This window comes from Anomaloglossus baeobatrachus, chromosome 4 (genome assembly GCF_048569485.1).
Source record: "Anomaloglossus baeobatrachus isolate aAnoBae1 chromosome 4, aAnoBae1.hap1, whole genome shotgun sequence".
NCBI classification, from domain to species: domain Eukaryota; kingdom Metazoa; phylum Chordata; class Amphibia; order Anura; family Aromobatidae; genus Anomaloglossus; species Anomaloglossus baeobatrachus.
In genome coordinates this window covers 78504665-78525761 of record NC_134356.1, presented here as the reverse complement: position 1 = coordinate 78525761, position 21097 = coordinate 78504665, and the positions used below count along the sequence as shown (strand labels likewise).

Here is a 21097-nt window from a genome sequence, read left to right as displayed (position 1 = left end):
TGACTACCACCCTGCACTACAATACAAATATGTAATAGTAAATTTGGATTTCTCACCTCACGTAAGAACATCTAGCTCCCTGTGTGACCATTATGGAACAAGGCATTTATCCTTTTAGTCTGTGCTGCTGCCAAAGCTTCTAAATCCATGGAAAGTTCTTTTTTTATTTTTTTGGTTGGGTTATCTTATGACTCATCAGTGGAAACGACATAAACAACAAAACTAGTTGTACCCAAGGGCAGCTGCTATGAGCTCATTCGTGACACATGCTGAGACAAGCTTTGAGCAAGGGCAGCCAGCCCTCCCTATACAAGTCTCATTTGGCTTTCTACATGTATAACTCACATCCAAGCATCATATTGTATTCATGAGCCGTCTTCCCTCTATACCCAATTAGCAAATAGGGAAGCCAGGGATCTAGGAGCTGTTCTTCAAAAATTGGGCAATTGAAGAGTGGAAATAAATATTGCTGTAAATGCATACACATATATATATATATCCCTGGCTTCCCTATGTGCTATATATATATATATATATATATATATATATATATATATATATATATATATATATATAAAATTAGTGTATGTTGCCACAATTAACTAGGGTAGTGAATGTTGATAGGCCAAACTCTGGAGACTAGTAGTCTAGTGCAATAGTGTTAATGTCTGTACAAAGGGCTGCCACCAGGAATTTCAGGGCCCTATAATGGCAACATTTTTGGACCCCCTTTAGACTCCTCCCAGGCTCCACCCCTCAAACTTTCCACAGTCCTAACACCCAATCTTGGAAAAACTCCACTTCTGCACCACGTCCTCACCAATCACACATTAACAGTTCCCATTGAATACCATACAGTATCACATACATAGCCATCATCTTGTGTTTTGGCCAAATGAGTTTTTGACTGCCACCACAATGAGGTAGACTCTTAGTAGGACCCTACTCTACTCCCTGTACCTAGAGAAATACACGCCTCCCTTGCTTACGCGCCGCAAAATAACTGCACAAACAATCAGTTCTCTTTGATGGACGGGGTGGGCCACTGCTTTATTAACTTTCTATATATATCTTTTCTTTCTCATGAACGTTTATGAACCATCAAAACTCCAAAGCGATGTACCCCACCAGACTCCCGGAGGAACCGTCTGTCCTCGGTCCCGTTACCAAACATAGGAATTAACTGCCAGCTGTGACTCGTACATCAACACTGAAATGAGAAAACCACATCAGTAACCAACATGGGTATAAGAAATTTTAAAAAAAGGCTATGGCCTATGGACCATCAAAGGTCACAGCTATGCACCGAGCACTGACGTTATTTTAAGCCTGCAGCACATATCAGGGACGTTTAATGGCCACCTGCCTATCAAAGGTCGTGCATGTTTGCGAGCGGCCACTGATGGGCCGGCGGCCATCAAACGTCACTGCTATGTGACTGGAACTGCTATCAGTGTGCGGTGCATAGCAGTGACATTTAATGGCCATAACTGCTTAATGCATCATGCTGTGCCGCGGAAGTGGCAATGACTCAGCGTCAGACTGCAGAGACTGTGAGTACACACTGAGGGACAGTGTGAGAGAGAGCAGCGTGGGCTGAATGGACCACATGGAAAATGGGGGGCACAGTATTAAGAAGTGAAGAAACAGTATGAAGAAGGGGGAACAGTATGAAGAGGTAATAACTTGAGGGCACAGTATGAATAAGTGGGAGCATTGGCGAAACAGTATGTATTAGTGGGACCATAGGGGACAGTAATGGATAAGTGGGAGCATAGGGGGATCAGTATGGATAAGTGGGAGCATAGGGGGATCAGTATGGATAAGTGGGAGCATTGGGGGAGCAGTATGGATAAGTAGGAGCATAGGGGGGTCAGTGTAGATAAGTAGGAGCGTAGGGGGGACAGTGTGGATAAGTGGGAGCATAGGGGGAACAGTTTGGAGAAATGGGAGCATAGGGGGACAGTATGGATAAGTTGGAACATAGGGGGGACAGTATGGAGAAGTGGGAGTATAGGGGAAATTGTATGGAGAAGTGGGAGCATAGGGGGATTGGTATAGATAAGTGGGAGCATAGAGGGAGCAGTGTGGATAAGTGGGAGCATAGTAGGGATAGTATGGAGAAGTAGGGAGTGTGGGTGAACAGTGTGGAGATGTAGATCTGTTTTCTGATAACAACCATTGTTAAACAAGGCTCTCATTAAATTTTGTATTCACTAAATGTGTGTATGTGCATGTAATGTAGTGTGATAATATATTCACCTACCGCTGCTCTCTCTGGTGTCCTCTTTTCAGTAATGTTCCTGCGCTACAGACTCTCCGGGACAAGCGGCTCTGCGTGTCCCAGACATGACTTTTTACCTCGGGGAGGGGGGGGCATACACAATTCTTGCACAGGGGTCCTTTGCTCTCAGTGTCCGCCCCTGGATCACGTAGTGCTGGAATGCAGTTAGATTCTTCTTTCTCCTCTGTTATGTCCCATACTGCCTTTTCCGGATTAGAAATCAGACCAAATGAAAGGAAGTTGTCACTGGGCGCCTGATGTTGGATGTCGATTTGGATGAAGGACAGCTGCGTGAGCATGCATCCTGAAGACAAAATTAGTTTGCCACATGCAAACTGAGCTGATAATTTCATTCAGCAGTAATAACAGGGGTCAACACCTTTGATAGTGAAGTTCTGCGATCTGAATTTCAAAAGCAAATGGTTAGGTAATCCTATCACTGACCTGGACAGCTGAAAAGCAAGACAATTTGCATAACAAACACAATAGCAGGGCTGTACTGGTCATCTGTAATTTGCCTATTCTGGGCTGCTCTGGCACTTGGTATCTTCCAATATCTTCAGCAGCCCATGATGGAGAATGGAGGGGGCGAGCTAAGTGCTGGCTCACAGACTACTGCAATGCATGATAGAATTTGTAGTAATAGAGCACAGTAAGCCTGGGGAGGGGAAGTGATGGATGTAAACATCAGAGCTACAGCTTGGAGACACCAAGTGGTGCCATCTGCATGATAAAAGATTTATATTACTATAATAAGAATATGGATGCATTTAGTGGCACATAATAGCAAGACTAATGAATAAAAAATGAAATGAGTTAGGGTAGCTTCTTTAAGGGTACTTGTGTACGATCTGCACATGCTGCATCCTGGACACAGGGTATCTTTAAGCTTGCAGAGACGTGAGTGTTCGCCACGAAAGAACACAGCGTTCTGTGCCCAGGATCACAACATTTGCTGTGATCTCCCTGCTGAGAACACTCTCATCTCTGCAAGCAGAAATTGACATGCTGTTGCTCGGAAGCTGTGCCGCATGTCAGGTTACACTGCGGAAAAAGTATAGTGGGCAGATTTCTCTAAATCCCATCCACTGTGCTTCTACTGTGCAACGCAGATTTTTGGACACAGGGAAACCACACTGCATCCAAAACACTGCTATTCCTGATCATGGTGGGTGCATGTTTCCCTAATAAAACATAGGACCTTCTTCTAAGGACACAAACCCATTATAGTCCATAGGTCTGTACCTCGGGGAGTTCAGTGGCTCTACCAGTGTAGATGACATGAACTCCTGAGCTCAGTGATTTCATCCGGACGTCGCCCACTGTAGTCTAGCGGCCGGTGCAACTGCACAGGCCGCACATAGTTAAGGCCGTATAGGACTATGAGTGCCACATGCAGAAATACACACTCCCTTGACCGTTGTCATTGAGGTTATTAATAGTTGTCTGAGGAGTGTTCTGCTGCTCTGAATGGAATTGGGCAAATCATCAAGATCTGCTCTCGGCAGTTCCCTTTGCAATTGTCTACCAATGATGTCCCAGATGTGCTCAATGGGAGACAAGTCCGGAGACCATGGTAGCACGTTTAAGCCACACAGGCTGCTCACATGTCCTGCTCTTATAATATTATTATGTGTGTCTTCTTTTAGGGACTTTGCATTTGTGGCTAATGACAAAGATACCTGCATGCTGAAGTGCCATGTGTTCCGCTGTGATGTCCCAGCCAAGGCCATTGCCAGCGCCCTCCATGACATGTGCTCCAAGGTAAACAGGAATTCTTATTATTTTTTAGAAAGCACTAAAGGGGTCTTTCAACAGATTTCACAATACAAACAACACATATTATTAAACAGATCTATTCGACCCAATGAGGCTGGTGAACTTACTGTGATCATCTATGTCAGAATGGCTGCATGATCCTGTTTGAAAGTTTTCTTGACTGACATTCAAGTTATTTTTTTTAGTCTAGTTGTAGTTTGATTCATAAAATGCTCATCTTAGTATCGAGATATAGCCAATCTGACATGGATTTTCAAAGTACGCCATCCTCATCTGGTCTCAGGGCTTGTGCACATGGTTTCTTTTTCAGACAGGTGAATTTACCGAGTTTTTGAAGATGCTTCAGCAAACGATGGTGTTTTTTTCTCTAAGCATCTTCTTTTTTTTTTAGCATTGGTTGTCTTTTTCAATGTATTTGAAAGCAGGCCTTTTTTTTCCATTTTTCTATCATTTTGAGGCGTCTTTTTACAGATGTTTTCGAGATATTTTTTAAACGCCATTCATAAATGAAGAAATGTCTGTGTTTTTTTTAAGCAAAATCACTGGCAATACCCTCAAAAAGTTGCCCTAGCCTCTTCCTGGGCGTCATTTGATCTTTCAAATTGACTTGTATTATACAGTACAAAGCGTCTCCTTAACAATAAACACCCGAAGATCACTTCTGTTAACCACTTTGCATCTTTGGAAACTTGAAGAGGTTAACAGATGCTCAACAGACTGAACATATATGTACAGCAAGTCATTCTTACATGGGAAGGCTATGTTTATTCTTTTGACTGTCTAGTCTGTTAAAGCTTTCAGTTCGTGGAATCTGCCTGAAAAAGACATTGTGTGCATTAACTCTTAGGGGTACTTTGCATGCTGCGACAATGCTAGCCGATGCTAGCGATGCTGAGCGCGATAGTACCCGCCTCCGTCGCAGATGCGATATCTTGTGATAGCTGCCGTAGCGAATATTATCGCTACGGCAGCTTCACGCGCACTTACCTGCCCTGCGACGTTGCTCTGGCCGGCGACCCGCCTCCTTCCTAAGGGGGCGGGTCGTGCGGCGTCACAGCGACAGCACACGGCAGGTGGCCTATAGAAGCGGAGGGGCGGAGATGAGCGGGACGTAAACATCCCGCCCACCTCCTTCCTTCCGCATTGGCAGTGAAGGCAGGTAAGGAGATGTTCCTCGCTCCTGCGGCTTCACACACAGCGATGTGTGCTGCCGCAGGAACGAGGAACAACATTGTATCTCCTATTGGTGCGACATTATGAAAATGACCGATGCTACACAGATCACCGATTTACGGCGCTTTTGCGATCGTTTATCGGCGCATCTAGGCTTTACACGTTGCGACGTCGTTACCGGCGCCGGATGTGCGTCACTTTCGATTTGACCCCGACGATGTCGCAACGTGCAAAGTACCCCTTACAGATCCATGTTGCCCTTTCCCAACATGTTGATTTTCCATTTTTGCGCTTTTGTTTTTTCCACCCCTTCTTCCAAGAGCCATAACTTTTTGATTTTTCCATCAATATAGCTATATGAGGGCTTGTTGTTTTGTACTTTTTAATAACATCATCCATTATACCATTCAATGTACTGGAAAATGGTAAAAAAAAATTCAGCAAGATTGCAAAAAAAAAATTTTGCAATTCCTTTTTTTTTTTTTTTTACTGCGTTTATTGTGTTGTAAAAATGACCTTGAAATATGACTTTCCAGGTCAGTACAATCACAGCAAAACTAAACATGTATAGCTTTTTTCTTATTTAAATGGTGAAAAGTAAATAATTTTCTAAAAATATGTTTTGTTTTTCGCCATGTTCCGAGACCTGTATTGTTTTAATTTTTAAGATGATGGAGCTGTGTGAGGTCTTGTTGTTTTTGTGAACTTTTTTTTGGATACAATGCTTTATTTGCTTTTCTGTTTGATTTTTTGTTGTAGATCAGACTCACATATATACCAAATAGGTCTATTTTTCATTTTCTTTATTTTTTAAAGGGAATGTATCGTCAGAAAAAAAAAAATCAATAACTGAAAAAATGTAAAGTAATAATATTTTAATGTTTTGTTTAAATACTATTTTTTTTTTAATTGAGCAAAATATAAAAAAAAAATTAAAAAGTTTGATATTTTCCACTGTTTCCACTGTTAAACACTAGGGGGAGCAGCTTCTGAAATCCTACAGAAATCCCACTGTAGAAAAAACTCAGATTACAGCTGCAGTAAAGTGGGCAGAGTCTGCTCTCCTGTGTGTGATGGCACGCCTCCCCCCTCCTAATCTAAGTGTTTACAATAGATAACAGAGAATGACATGTAGGGACACAGTGCAGGACCATTTTGTTGGTGACCAGAAATGTCTGAAGTGTCACCAAGGACAGCAGGAGTATCACCCAGGACGGGATTAGATACACAGCTCAGCAGACAGTATCACACAGGATAGGATTAGATACACGACTCAGCAGACAGTATCACACAGGATAGGATTAGACACAGCCGTGCAGACAGTATCACACGATAGGATTAGATACAGAGCTGTGCAGACAGTATCACACAGGAGAGGATTAGATACACAGCTCAGCAGACAGTATCACCCAGGACAGGATTAGATACACAGCTCAGCAGACAGTATCACCCAGGACAGGATTTGATACACAGCTCAGCAGACAGTATCACACACGATAGGATTAGATACACGCCTCAGCAGACAGTATCACACAGGATAGGATTAGATACTCAGCCGTGCAGACAGTATCACACGATAGGATTAGATACACAGCTGTGCAGACAGTATCACACAGGATAGGATTAGATACACGGCTCAGCAGACAGTATCAGCCAGGACAGGATTAGATACACAGCTCAGCAGACAGTATCACACAGGATAGGATTAGATACACAGCCGTGCATACAGTATCACACAGGATAGGATTAGATACACAGCCGTGCAGACAGTATCACACAGGATAGGATTAGATACACAGCCGTGCAGACAGTATCACACAGGATAGGATTAGATACACAGCCCTGCAGACAGTATCACACAGGATAGGATTAGATACACAGCCGTGCATACAGTATCACACAGGATAGGATTAGATACACAGCCGTGCATACAGTATCACACAGGAGAGGATTAGATACACAGCCGTGCAGACAATATCACACAGGATAGGATTAGATACACAGTTGTGCAGACAGTATCACACAGGATAGGATTAGATACACAGCCCTGCAGACAATATCACACAGGATAGGATTAGATACACAGCCGTGCATACAGTATCACACAGGATAGGATTAGATACACAGCCGTGCAGACAGTATCACACAGGATAGGATTAGATACACAGTCGTGCAGACAGTATCACACAGGATAGGATTAGATACACAGTTGTGCAGACAGTATCACACAGGATAAAATTAGATACACAGTCGTGCAGACAGTATCACACAGGATAGGATTAGATACACAGCCATGCAGACAGTATCACACAGGATAGGATTAGATACACAGCCGTGCAGACAGTATCACACAGGATAGGATTAGATACACAGCCGTGCAGACAGTATCACACAGGATAGGATTAGATACACAGCCGTGCAGACAGTATCACACAGGATATGATTAGATACACGCCTCAGCAGACAGTATCACACAGGATAGGATTAGATACTCAGCCGTGCAGACAGTATCACACGATAGGATTAGATACACAGCTGTGCAGACAGTATCACACAGGATAGGATTAGATACACGGCTCAGCAGACAGTATCACCCAGGACAGGATTAGATACACAGCTCAGCAGACAGTATCACACAGGATAGGATTAGATACACAGCCGTGCATACAGTATCACACAGGATAGAATTAGATACACAGCCATGCAGACAGTATCACACAGGATAAGATTAGATACACAGCCGTGCAGACAGTATCACACAGGATAGGATTAGATACACAGCCCTGCAGACAGTATCACACAGGATAGGATTAGATACACAGCCGTGCATACAGTATCACACAGGAGAGGATTAGATACACAGCCGTGCAGACAGTATCACACAGGATAGGATTAGATACACAGTTGTGCAGACAGTATCACACAGGATAGGATTAGATACACAGCCCTGCAGACAATATCACACAGGATAGGATTAGATACACAGCCGTGCATACAGTATCACACAGGATAGGATTAGATACACAGCCGTGCAGACAGTATCACACAGGATAGGATTAGATACACAGTCGTGCAGACAGTATCACACAGGATAGGATTAGATACACAGTTGTGCAGACAGTATCACACAGGATAAAATTAGATACACAGTCGTGCAGACAGTATCACACAGGATAGGATTAGATACACAGCCGTGCAGACAGTATCACACAGGATAGGATTAGATACACAGCCGTGCAGACAGTATCACACAGGATAGGATTACATACACAGCCGTGCAGACAGTATCACACAGGATAGGATTAGATACACAGCCGTGCAGACAGTATCACACAGGATAGGATTAGATACACAGCCCTGCAGACAATATCACACAGGATAGGATTAGATACACAGCCGTGCATACAGTATCACACAGGATAGGATTAGATACACGCCGTGCATACAGTATCACACAGGATAGGATTAGATACACAGCCGTGCAGACAGTATCACACAGGATAGGATTAGATACACAGTCGTGCAGACAGTATCACACAGGATAGGATTAGATACACAGTTGTGCAGACAGTATCACACAGGATAGGATTAGATACACAGCCGTGCAGACAGTATCACACAGGATAGGATTATATACACAGCCGTGCAGACAGTATCACACAGGATAGGATTAGATACACAGCCGTGCAGACAGTATCACACAGGTTAGGAGTAGATACACAGCCGTGCAGACAGTATCAACGGTAGCAGCGGCGGTACTCACATGCAGTGGCACACAAACACACACACACAGCAGCGGCGGGCAGAGTGGTGGCTGGGGAGAGCGGAGGGAGGGGGTGTCATCAGAGACGGTAACGGCGGCGGGGGGAGGGGCGGCGGTAGCAGTAGCCGGGGCAGAGCGGGGGCTGGGAAGAGCGAAGGGATGGGGTGTCATAGGAGACAGTAACGGGGGAGGGGAGGGTAGGCGGCCTGTACTCACATATCCCGGCGGTTGACAGGGGTATAGTGGAGCAAACAGCATACACTGTGAGCTCCACAATGATGGCGCTGATCTCTTCCCTCTGCTGTGATCTGGACAGCCCAGGGGGCGCGTCCAGGTCACAGCAGACGCCCACTGTAACGTTAGTGAATGGGGTCGGATCCCGACTACTGTTCTCTATGCACAGGGGCTGCCATAAAGGAGTGAGTAACTGTCGTTACACACACAGCAAATCCAGCATGGCAGCCCCCAGTGCCTCCAGTAAAATTAGAATTAAATAAAAACTAAATAAGCTGCGATTTTCATTTTGTATTAAAAATACTTGATTTCATAATCACTATTTTTAATACAAAAATAAAAAAATGCTATACATTACCTTTAAGGAAGAAAAGAGGGTCAAACTTTTAAATATTTTTTCATATTTTTAAAAATGTATTTTAATGTTTACTGTATTTTTAAGTCTTCTTCATCACCTGAAATTTGAAATCACTTATATTACAGTGCCTTGTGAAAGTATTCGGCTCCCTTGAATTTTTCAACCTTTTCCCACATTTCAGGCTTCAAACAAGGATAAAAAATATATATATAATTTTTATTGATTTTCAAACGCAAACAAATCATTACATAGAAACAAATAATATTAATAATATCAACAATATTAAGATAAAAATGTTAATGAGATGGTGAAGAATCAACAAAAAGTAGGACACAATTGTGAAGTTGAACGAAATGTATTGCTTATTTTAAACTTTTTTAAAAAAAATTAACAGAAAAGTGGGGCGTGCAATATTATTCGTCCCCTTTAAGTTAATACTTTGTAGCGCCACCTTTTGCTGCGATTACAGCTGCAAGTCGCTTGGTGTATGTCTCTATTAGTTTTGCACATTGTGAGACTGAAATTCTTGCCCATTCTTCCTTTGCAAACAGCTGGAGCTGAGTGACGCTGGATGGAGAGCGTTTGTGAACAGGAGTTTTCAGCTCTTTCCACAGATTCTCGATTGGATTCAGGTCGGGACTTTGACTTGGCCATTCTAACACCTGGATACGTTTATTTGTGAACCATTCCATTGTAGATTTTGCTTTATGTTTTGGATGATTGTCTTGTTGGAAGTTAAACATCTCTGTCCCAGTCTGAGGTCTTTTGCAGACTCCAACAGGTTTTCTTCAAGAATGGTCCTGTATTTGGCTTCATCCATCTTCCCATCAATTTTAACCATCTTCCCTGTCCCTGCTGAAGAAAAGCAGGCTTAAACCATGATGCTGCCACCACCATGTTTGACAGTGGGGATGGTGTGTTCAGGGTGGTGAGCTGTGTTACTTTTACGCCAAACATATTGTTTGGCATTGTGCCCAAATAGTTCGATTTTGTTTCATCTGACCAGAGCACCTTCTTCCACATGTTTAGTGTGTCTCCCAGGGGGCTTGTGGCAAACTTTAAACAACACTTTTTATGGATATCTTTGAGAAATGGCTTTCTCCTTGCCACTCTTCCATAAAGGCTAGAGTTGTGCAGTGTACGACTGATTGTTGTCCTATGGACAGACTCTCCCACTTCAGCTGTAGATCTCTGCAGTTCATCCAGAGTGATCATGGGTCTACTGACACATCTCTGATCAGTCTTCTCCTTGTTTGAGATTACATTTTGGATGGACAGCCGGGTCTTGGTAGATTTGCAGTGGTGTGATACTCCTTTCATTTCATTATGATCGCTTGCACAATGCTTCTTGGGATAGGTCCTCTCTCCTCCTATACCAGTCTGTTTTGTACTGTTAATGATTGTTGTATGTATACCCTCTTTCACTTGTAAAGCGCCATGTAATAAATGGCGCTATAATAATAAATAATAATAATAATGTAAGTTTTGGAAATCTTTTTGTAACCAAATCCAGCTTTAAGCTTCTCCACAACAGTATCACGGACCTGGCTGTTGTGTTCCTTGGTCTTCATGATGCTCTCTGCGCTTTAAACAGAACACTGAGACCATCACAGAGCAGGTTCATTTATACAGAGACTTGCTTACATACAGATGGATTATATTTATCATCATCAGTTATTTAAGACAACATTGGATCATTCAAAGATCCTCAATGAACTTCTGGAGTGAGTTTGCCGCACTAAAAGTAAAAGGGACGAATGATATTGCACACCCCAACTTTCAGTTATTTTTTTTTATTTAAAATAAGCAATACATTTCGTTCAACTTCACAATTGTGTCTACTTGTTGATTTTTCACCATAACATTCAAATTTCTATCTTTATGTTTGAAGCTTTAAATGTGGGAAAAGGTTGAAAAATTCAAGGGAGCCGAATACTTTCGCAAGGCACTGTATATACTGAAATTATATAATGAAATACTGTAGAATTACAGTATATAGTAAGACACAGTCCTATGAATGCCAACCACAGGCTGGTCTTCATAGAAGTGCCTTCTTGATAGGCACAGGGGTCTTCAGTCGACTCCCAGCTGTCATGGTAACCCATCAACTCTTTGTAATCACTTTGTAGATGGGGGGCATGAGCACTGTAAATGCCGCTGTCGAGATTGACAGAGGCATTTAGCAGGTCAACCATACTGGTGGGTCCAAACCAGGAGGCACAAAAAGGGACAAACTCGGGAGGCAGGAGCGTAGTCAGGAGATCAGGCAGAGGTCAAAACCGGAGATGGCAGCGAGGTACAGAAACGGCAGGCAGGAGGGTAGTCAGGAAACAAGCAGAAGTCAGAACACCAGAATCACTAAACAGAATAGAGCGGGACAGGAACTAGGAATACAGAACTATCTCTGGCAGTGGTCAGCATACAGGAGGGAGAATAAGAAGGGTGTGGTGACTTCCCATTGGCTATAGCTAAATGATGGTAACTTCAGCTAGAAGACACACGCCACCTACAGTCAGCCAGTGGTACTGCAGGTCCCAGCGAAATCCAGCCCAGTGGATGAGCGGAGCCTTCGCCCACCAGTGCCACTGGCACGACTCTCTCCTATGCCCAGCACTATCCACGGCGGAAACACGGCGTTGCCTAGCGATCGGAGCAGAAGTCGCAGGTGCGGACTCCGGTGGAGACATTACAGACAGCTCCTCATATTCAGGATTGTAGTTCTGGACCTGGGAAGTATGCAAACTGCATGTTGTTTTAATAGGGGTTGATTCACTTTCTCTATATCTCATTAGTGCATATGGAGATCATATGATGTGAAAACCCCTATAATATTAGCTTCTATTGTTATTTATCTTTGTTCATATATTAACAAGCTTAAAGGGATAATTATATTGCAGACATTTATGGTACGTCCACTGGATTTGTCAAAAATGTCTGATAGATAAGGAGTTCATCACCAAATATCCGATATGGGATAACTTCTTTTATGTTGTTGCACAGAAATAACTTCACTGTTAATTTAAACCATGATGTTGTAAATCTGTCATTTATGTCCTTTCAGATCATGTCAGAAAGAGCAGTGGCCAATAATACACTCACCCGGTCTGTCACCTTAGAGACAATCTCTCCGGAAGACTTACCAGTACAAGGTGTGTAACACTGCAATGTACAAACCAAGACAAGTCCAAACAATGCGTTACCCTACAAGGCATGACACGTGGTATGATACATAAGATACCGCTCACTTTACTTTTTTTGTTTTTGTTGGTCCACTCCATCTAAAATAAAAATCAAATCCATTTTGCAAACAATTTAAATTTCAAATACCCTACTTCTTTGCTGGGGGATCGTGGGACCATGCAGTAAATACGGGAGGCGGTAGAGGAGTACTTCAACCTCTGCGCCCGGGGAGACACCACACCCGCGGTAACATGGGAAGCACATAAATGTGTAGTGAGAGGTCTGTTTGTTAAACATGGCGCTGTAATACTATTGTATGTTTTGAGGATTTCGATAGCGTTAGGGCAATGACAGCCAGAGACGAGTTTGTGGTACAAGATGTTTATGATATGTAACCACGGTAGATACACAACGGAAATACACAGTATAACAAACACATGAAAATACCTTTCCGAAACGGAGCGAAGGGGATTCCCGGGGCCACGCACCGGACTCCCCCAGGGAGACCACCAGAGCGAACCCCTATACAGGGACTGTCCGGCAATCAACCCCGGAAGGCCTAAATGCGCCGCAGCCGGGACACAAGGGGCAAGCGGTAAAGTCCAGAAGTGTCCGTACGGGATGAAAGTCCAGAATGGTTATGAACCGGAAGAAACCGGGCAGACGTGCTGACCAACGACGGCAGACGGAGTCCGGGCACAGTTTGAAGAAACTGGGTGTGGTCCAGAGTCGGTCGGTAGATTTTCAGGAGGATCCAAAGGTAATCAAGTAGCAGCAGCAGTAAAGCAGGAGCACACAGCAAGCAGTATACTCAGGCACTGGACTAGGCTTAGAGGCGGCCTTTTAAGCAGCTGGACAGGAAGTAGGGCAACAGAACATAAAACTCCATGTTAACCGAGGGCAAGCTCTTTCAAAAGAGGACTGGAAAACCCGGAAACCTGACATTACTCCCCCCCCAGAAACGGCCTCAGGACGGGTCAGGGCCCGGCTTGTCCGGGTACCGTCGATGAAACTGAGCGATCTTCCGGGGTGCTCAAATGTTACCCACCGGTTCCCAGGAATCGTCCTCGGGGGCGTACCCCTGCCAACGTACCAGATACTGAAGCCGACGACGATGGAGCCGGGAGTCAATAATGTCCTCAACCACGAACTGCTCCTCGCCGTCGACCATCACAGGCGGAGGAGGAGGCACGACACGACCATGAAACGTATTGGGAGAGACGGATTTGAGGAGAGAAACATGAAAGACCGGGTGTACCTTTAGATGGTGCGGTAACCGCAGCCGACAGGCCACAGGGCTCACGATCCCGGTGATCTTGAACGGACCGATGAATTTTTGTCCCAGCTTCTGCGAAGGGACACCCAATCTCAGGTTCTTGGTGGATAACCATACAGAGTCCCCTACCTTATACATGGGTGCCGGTTTCCGGTGAGCGTCTGCCGACCTCTTGTAACGCTCCTGAGCTGTAGCCACAGTGTCCTTCAGAACCTCCAGATTTTGTCGTAGCTCTGTCAATCTGTCCTCCACCGCAGGCACTGAGACCGCAACCGGTGACCTAGGCAAAATAGTCGGATGGTAACCCAAGTTAGCAAAGAAGGGCGTTACCTTAGTGGAGCTGCTCTGAGTGTTGTTATACGAGAACTCCGCCAACGGAAGCATCTTCAACCAATCGTCCTGCAGATGGCTGACATAACAGCGAAGGTATTGTTCCAGGGTTTGATTGGTCCGTTCGGTCTGCCCATTTGTCTGAGGATGGTATGCAGAAGACAAACAGACATCAATCTGGAGTGCCGTACAAAACCCCTTCCAGAACCTAGACGTGAACTGCACGCCCCGGTCAGAGATGATCTCGTCTGGTACCCCATGCAATCGGAATACGTTCTGGATAACCAGATCCACTGTCTCTGAGGCTGAGGGAAGACCGGCACACGGAATAAAGTGAGCAGCTTTAGTCAACCGATCCACCACCACTAAAATGGTATTGTGACCGTCTGAGACGGGCAACTCCACAATAAAATCCATTGAGATAGACCCCCAAGGGCGAGATGGCACGGGTAACGGTTGGAGGAGTCCTGTAGGAGCCACACGAGGGACCTTGCACCGGGCACAAACCACACATGAGTGGACATAGTCCTTTACGTCCTTTAAACAGGTAGGCCACCAGAAAAAACGGTTCAGAAATTCCTGCGTCTTCTGTACCCCCCTATGACCAGCCAACACGGAGTCATGGACCAACTTGAGAACCCGAAGTCTTACGGCCTCCGGGACATAAATGCGTCGCTCTCTCAACCACACACCATTCCGAAGAACAAGAGTTACATCATTCGGGGGGGCAGCAAGAAATACGTCACCATCGTAGGCCAGCTTGATGTCCTTCCACAAGTCCTGGTCCTGGATTACGCCAACGAAATTGGCATCCGATAACACGGTCTGAGACGGGGTTCCAGGCACGGAGTCCACGGCGTGGATTCGGGACAAGGCATCGGCTTTCCCATTACGTGAACCTGGACGGTATGTAACGACAAAATTGAACTGGTTAAGGAATAGGCTCCAACGGGCTTGCCGTGGAGACAGGCACCTGGCAGACTTAAGAAATTCCAGATTACGATGATCTGTGAGTACTATCACTTGCTGCGCGGCTCCCTGTAAGTGGTGTCTCCATTCCTTGAAAGCGGAAATAATCGCTAACAATTCTTTGTCCGCAATGTCATAGTTCCTTTCTGCAGGGGACAACCGGCGGGAAAAGAAAGCACACGGATGTAAGAGACTCTTGTCCCCAGTCCTTTGAGAAAGGATGGCCCCTAATGCGTAGTCGGAAGCGTCGACTTCCACGATAAAGGGAAGTGCGGGATTCGGATGTACCAATATAGGCGCTGAGGTAAAACAGACCTTGAGACGATGGAAGGCTTCCTGGGCCTGGGCGGACCACACAAACTTCTGTCCTTTCTTGGTTAACAGAGTGATGGGACGAACGATCTCTGAAAAATTACGGATAAAACGTCGGTAAAAGTTGGCAAAACCGACAAAGCGTTGTACCTCTTTGATGTTTCCCGGTTCCGGCCAGTCTAGAATTGCTTGTATTTTGCCAGACTCCATGTTCAGTCCCTGAGGAGAGATGACATAACCTAAGAATTGTATCTGTGAGCAATGGAATTCGCATTTCTCCAGTTTGATGTACAGGTGGTTTTCCCTCAGCCGGGTAAGTACGGTCTTGACGTGCTCCTGGTGTTCCTGTAGGGAATCAGAAAAGATTAGGATATCGTCCAGATAAATCACCATGAATTGGTCCATGATATCCCTAAAAATATCGTTAACTAGATGTTGGAAAGCCGCGGGAGCGTTACAAAGTCCAAAAGGCATCACTAGGTACTCAAAATGTCCATACCGACATCGGAACGCGGTCTTCCACTCGTCTCCGGGACGTATGCGGAGTAGATTGTATGCCCCACGGAGGTCCAATTTGGTGAATATTTTTGCCTGTTGGACCCTCTCCAATAGCTCAGGAATCAATGGTAACGGATACCGGTTCCGGATGGTTATTTTATTCAGTTCCCGGTAGTCAATACAGGGTCTTAGAGTCCCCTCTTTCTTTTTCACAAAAAAGATGGGTGCCCCTGCTGGTGAGGTAGACGGACGAATAAATCCCTTAGCTAGACTTTCATCAATGTAGTTTTTTAGTGCTTCTAGCTCAGGTGCCGCCAACGGGTAGACATGACCAAACGGGATCTCCGCCCCTGGGAGTAAGTCTATGGGGCAATCATACGGTCTATGCGGGGGAAGCCGATCGGCTTTTCTTTTGTCGCATATGTCCGCAAAGTCGTTATACACCGGGGGTAGAACAGGTACCTGTACAGTGCCCTCCGCATTCGGTGTTACTGGAACCGGAACAGTTGGACTAATGGTCGGAATACTCTGCGGTGGGAAGGATATTTCCTTAGTTTCCCAATCGATGACCGGATTTGTAGACCGTAGCCACGGAATACCTAAAATAATCGGAAAATGAGGAGAAGAAATTAGCATGAAAACAAGGGTCTCCTGCTGACCTGGCTTCATGACGCATTCTAGCGGTACGGTTTCCCGATCAACTGGTCCAGAGATTAACGGAGATCCGTCTACCGTCTCCATGGTAACCGGTGAGGCTCTTTGCTGAGTCCGGATACCGTGTTTCCTGGCAAAAGAGGAGTCCATGAAATTTCCCCCTGCCCCAGAATCTATCATTGCAGAGGTAGGTATTAGCTGTCCCTCCCACCGGATCTGAATGGGGAGCGAGCAATGGGTATATTTCCCTTCCGAGTCCTTCGGTGAGGTTGACATTACAGTCAAGGGAAATACCGCATCCAAGTGTCCACTTGCCTCAGAGATATCGGACTCTGCGTCCGTGTTGTCACACTCTGCCATGGCTGCCAATACCTTATTTGGGCGATTCGGACGTTTCGGGCAGTCGATCAAAAAATGGTCCGATTGACCGCAATAGAAACACAGACGCTCACGGAGCCGGTGTTCGCGACGTTCATTGGTCTCTCGCTTTTGCAGAGAGTCCACTTGCATAGGAACGTCCTCGGCCTCCCGTGGCGTCCTGAGAGCGGGTTCTCTGGAAGGAAATGCAAAGTTGTTTACACGGTTTACAGCTGCCCATTTTTCCTGTCTACGTTCCGTCAAGCGGGTATCAATACGCACACAGTGCTGGAGAAACAGTTCAAAATCCCCTGGAGATTCAGAACGAGCTAACTCGTCCTTGATGGTACCGGACAAACCCTTTCTGAAGACAGACAATAATGCATTGTTTCCCCAGTCGGTGTCTACCACTAACCTCTTGAACTCAGTGGCGTATTCAACTACAGAACGCTTTCCCTGACGTAAGGAAAGGAGAGCCGATTCAGCGGTAGCACGGCGATTCGGATCATCAAACATCTGCGCCATTGCGGTCAGAAAATCATCTAGGTGATTTAAACGGATGTCCCGGTTCTCTATCATAGGATTAGCCCAAGCCAGTGCTCGTGAGGTTAATAACATAATTATACATAACACTTTGGACCGGTCAGAACGGTAATAATCAGAATGTACATCAAAAAACAGTATACATTGGTTCACAAATCCACGAAACTGACTACGGTCACCATTGAAACGGAATGGGGGTAACCTAGGCATACCGGCAGCTGATACGGACGTAGTGGGGCCGGCTTCCTGAGCCTCCACTCTGACTTGCAAGTCCTGTATAGCCGGACCCAGTACCTGGTGATCATGGCCCAGCTGTGCCTCCATATCTCTAAGTTTAGTCTGCACCACCTCCATCTCCTGCTGCAAGGAGTTAATCATAGAAAAGAGCTGATCTACTCCTCGTGTCTCAGTCATTGCCCCAGCGAAATCCTCTTGTGGCCTGAGTATAATGTAATACTATTGTATGTTTTGAGGATTTCGATAGCGTTAGGGCAATGACAGCCAGAGACGAGTTTGTGGTACAAGATGTTTATGATATGTAACCACGGTAGATACACAACGGAAATACACAGTATAACAAACACATGAAAATACCTTTCCGAAACGGAGCGAAGGGGATTCCCGGGGCCACGCACCGGACTCCCCCAGGGAGACCACCAGAGCGAACCCCTATACAGGGACTGTCCGGCAATCAACCCCGGAAGGCCTAAATGCGCCACAGCCGGGACACAAGGGGCAAGCGGTAAAGTCCAGAAGTGTCCGTACGGGATGAAAGTCCAGAATGGTTATGAACCGGAAGAAACCGGGCAGACGTGCTGACCAACGACGGCAGACGGAGTCCGGGCACAGTTTGAAGAAACCGGGTGTGGTCCAGAGTCGGTCGGTAGATTTTCAGGAGGATCCAAAGGTAATCAAGTAGCAGCAGCAGTAAAGCAGGAGCACACAGCAAGCAGTATACTCAGGCACTGGACTAGGCTTAGAGGCGGCCTTTTAAGCAGCTGGACAGGAAGTAGGGCAACAGAACATAAAACTCCATGTTAACCGAGGGCAAGCTCTTTCAAAAGAGGACTGGAAAACCCGGAAACCTGACAGGCGCTCGGTTGAAACGGGAGAGAAACGCGGAAATCGAGTCGCTATTGGCAGACATACACGCGTTGGAGAGGATTCACAAAGACCGACTAGATGATGAGACCAAAACCCTTCTCTTTCAGAAAAGAGAAAAGTTGAAATCGCTACTTTCCAACAAAGCTAAAGCCTCACTAGCAAGATGCCGAAGGCATTTTTATGAATTCGGAAACAAAAATAGCAGGACTCTAGCAAGGGCGTTGCAGATGCAAAGGTTGAAGGGGTTTATACCACATATACGGAAACAATCTGGGGAGGGAGCCTCACTTCCGGCTGACATTGCTGCTGCATTTAGGGACTTTTACTCAGCCCTGTATTCGATTGACAACAACTCGACAGAGGACGATAGGGAGACAGCCAGGGAAAGAATCCAGGATTATTTAAGATCCTCAGGACTCCCGAGGCTTAAACCGGAAGATGTAAAGGCACTGGAGGCACCGATTTCTGAGGCGGAGCTAGCTGCGGCCCTTAAGAATTCCCCTTTGGGATGGGCTCCCGGTGGCCTATTACAAGAAGCTAGGTCCTATATTGACCCCCCATTTTCTAGCAGCCTTCAACAACATCCCATCGTGTCCATCCCCACCTTTACCAAGAGATGCCCTTGCTGCTACCATTGTGGTTATTCCTAAAGAGGGGAGGGATTCCTCCACTTGTGTCAACTATCGCCCGATCTCCCTGCTCAATGTGGACCTAAAGTTGTTTGCTAAGATTCTGGCCGAGCGACTGTCCCCACTGCTAGGGGGTATAGTCCATTCTGACCAGGCCGGGTTCATGCTGGGCAGGGAGGCTAGGGATAACACCACGAGGGCCATAAACCTGATTCATAGGGCCAGGTCTGATGGTGGATCTCTCATGTTGTTGTCGACAGACGCCGAGAAGGCGTTCGACCGGGTCAGCTGGACGTTCCTGGATGGTGTCCTTGCTTTCCTAGGGCTGGGGGGAAACATGCTAAGTTGGATAGGTTCTCTATATAGTGCACCATCGGCTCGTGTTCGGGTTAATGGAGTGCTTTCAGAGAGTTTTCCGATTACCAATGGCACCCGGCAGGGTTGTCCGCTTTCCCCAATGATATTCATACTCACATTAGAGTCCCTACTGCGACACATTCGGATGAACACTAGCATTAAGGGACCGGAGATCGGGGGAGCGACTCATAAGATAGCAGCCTTTGCGGATGATCTATTATTTTTTATCGCTGACCCAGCCGAATCACTCCCAGTGCTAATGCAGGAATTTAATCGTTACTCCCTCCTCTCCAACTTCAAGGTCAACTTGTCTAAATCGGAGGCTCTGGGCGTTAACCTCCCCGCGGAGGTAGTTTTGCAGCTGCGGGGAGCCTCTGATATTCAGTGGGCTCCTCAGTACCTGCGATACTTGGGACTTAAATTGTCGGCCGACGTGAGCTCCCTTTTCCAGTTGAACTTTACCCCTCTGCTCCAAAAAATTAAAGAAGACTGTAAACCTGGTCAAAAGGCACTTTCACGTGGTTCGGACGGGCCGCGATTTTTAAGATGAACATTTTTCCGAGACTCTTGTACCTCCTTCAGACCCTACCCATAGGGATCCCCAGGCCATTCTTTAGAGAAGTTTCCTCTCTACAAACGAAGTTCCTATGGGCAAACAAGCGGGCGAGACTGGCACGGTCGTTGTTGTGTAGACCTAGGGCTCGGGGGGGCTGGGTCTCCCGGACCTCAAGACGTATTACATTGCCACACACATGGCCAGGGTGGTGGACTGGTGTCGCCATTCTAAAGCCAAGGCTTGGGTTCAGGTGGAGCAGAGCTTTACTGACATGCCATTGGCGGGGCTTCCCTGGGCACTTCCCCCTGTGGGCACAGAACTCAAATCCCATCCTACGATTGGTGCTACGCTATCTTGTTGTTCCCAGGAGGTGGTCCGGAGAGCCCTACTGCCCTTGCCCTCTCCCCTTTCTCCGATCATTGGCGGCCCGAATTTTTCGCCGGGTCTCTCTGACCCGATGTTTCGCCTCTGGATCTCGCGGAATAGATTCTGCGCTCAACACATCGGAGTTGGGGGCATTGGCCAACAATAGAGGAACTTCGGAGCTTCCGGGTCCCTGGACCCCTGGGCCCATGGCATTCCTTACAACTGCGACACTTTCTCGTTACTCTACCGGTCCATAGTCAGTTTGACAGACCCCTCCCCGACTTTGAGAAGCTGTGTATGGAAAGGGGGTCTCTCCGACACTCCCTGGCCATTTCACACTCCATGCTATGCAACTCTACAGACCTGTCCCCACAG

General features: G+C 46.1%; 1 protein-coding gene across 1 annotated transcript in view; it reads left to right on the top strand.

The window, feature by feature from the left end:
- APBB3 (amyloid beta precursor protein binding family B member 3) overlaps positions 1 to 21097 on the top strand; it is a 168085-nt gene that overhangs the window by 99534 nt on the left and 47454 nt on the right. Inside the window, exons 7-8 of the mRNA XM_075344434.1 lie at positions 3934 to 4048; positions 12653 to 12740. Coding sequence (XP_075200549.1) covers positions 3934 to 4048; positions 12653 to 12740 — 203 coding nt within the window. The remainder of the gene's footprint in view (positions 1 to 3933; positions 4049 to 12652; positions 12741 to 21097) is intronic.